Source organism: Charadrius vociferus, unplaced genomic scaffold (assembly GCF_000708025.1).
Source record: "Charadrius vociferus isolate BGI_N301 unplaced genomic scaffold, ASM70802v2 scaffold132, whole genome shotgun sequence".
Lineage (NCBI taxonomy): Eukaryota > Metazoa > Chordata > Aves > Charadriiformes > Charadriidae > Charadrius > Charadrius vociferus.
Genome location: NW_009647028.1, coordinates 225,134 through 226,467, shown reverse-complemented (window position 1 = coordinate 226,467; position 1,334 = coordinate 225,134). Strand labels below are relative to the sequence as shown.

Here is a 1,334-nt window from a genome sequence, read left to right as displayed (position 1 = left end):
CTCCTTTCTTTTGAGGAAAAGGGACTCCTGAAGGCAAGGTGTGGCTGAGAACTGGCCAAAATAGCGGGTAGAAAGGGTGGGGGAACAGCCCCACTCCCAATCAGCAACACCACTGTATATGTTTTTTTTTATTTTGGGTGGTTGCTTTTGTTCCTCAACTCTACAAGTTGCACATTTCCCGCCCCCCTACAGAAAGCAGTCCACATTCCCCTTATCAGCACAGCATGGACCGTCAGCGAAACTCACCGTGCTTATCCCAGACACAGCTTAGAAGTCTGCCTCTGCAAGAAAGAAGGGTAAAACGTTAGGTTTCGGAGCAAAGAGCCCTCCCTCACCACAAGCCCATCCCTGCTGGAAAGAGTCCCAGGGAGCTGCCCTTGCTTGGCTGTGTGCTTGCTGCAGCAGGCTGGGTCACCACAATCGATCCCCACCACTATATCCTTCTTTATATTCACCAAATATAAAGCCAAAAAAACACTGCGTGACCCGCCTCTTTGTAGGCAAGTTCACCTAGAAAGAGATCAGTGGTCCACCAAGAGTTGTCATAACCAAACCTAACAGTGTTTATGACAGTGCTGTCATAACAGCATAACCAAACACCTACAAAACCTTCAAAATCCACCCCATTATAGCACCCTAAGAAGGGGAGCAGAGGCAACACAGATATAAATTAACGAGCTCTGGCTTCTGCACACAAACAGGGGACAAAGCTTGATGAGGAAGGCACATCATACCCCATTGGAACACCTGTGGCTCCCGGAAGGTGGAATGGGCCACCTTGCAAGCGTAGACGTCGCCCTTCCTGGGGGTGAACGGCACATACACCAGACGCTGGAAATACCACTTGTCGTTGAAGGACATATCCGCATACTTGACGTCACTCATGGGCTCCCCGTTCTTCAGGATAGAGATGTCGATCTTGGGAGGGTGGAAACCACTCACGAAGCAGTTGAGGACGTTCTCCTCCCCCTGCACGGCACGTTTGCGGGAATACACCTCCACTTTCGGTGCCTCTGGAGACGGGGTGAGGGGGGAAGGAGATGGTGAGAAGCCTCGGAGATGTCAGCAACCACCCACCCATCAATCCGGACACGGTAACCGGTACCGGGCCCCTCACAGCCCCCCCGGGCACTCACCATCCGCCTCCCCAAGGCCGACCAGGGCCACCAATAGCATCAGAACCGCCACCTTCGCCGTGAGCTCCATGGCCTCTTACGGCTCCTCTGTCTTCACTGAGTAACTCGCCCCGCTCGCCCGCCGCCTTTTATAGCCTCTGCCGCGAGCGGCCAATCGCCGTGTGGAGCTGCCCGCGCGTCATCAGTCTCCAGGCAGGG

The 1,334-nt window shown here is 54.2% G+C and overlaps 1 protein-coding gene across 1 annotated transcript; it reads right to left on the bottom strand.

The window, feature by feature from the left end:
• Positions 1-267: 267 nt before the first annotated feature.
• Positions 268-1,206, bottom strand: B2M (beta-2-microglobulin). The gene is made up of 3 exons (XM_009895565.1): positions 1,137-1,206; positions 735-1,013; positions 268-281 (listed from the first exon to the last, which is right to left on the bottom strand). Exons 1-3 carry the CDS (start codon positions 1,204-1,206, stop codon positions 268-270), a joined length of 363 nt encoding a protein of 120 aa, XP_009893867.1.
• Positions 1,207-1,334: the final 128 nt, after the last annotated feature.

Coding starts and splice junctions, on each gene's coding strand:
- B2M (XM_009895565.1), bottom strand. CDS start 1,206: ATGGAGCTCACGGCGAAGGTGGCGGTTCTGATGCTATTGGTGGCCCTG. Junction 1,014..1,136: donor CGGCCTTGGGGAGGCGGATG/GTGAGTGCCCGG, acceptor CCCCGTCTCCAG/AGGCACCGAAAGTGGAGGTG.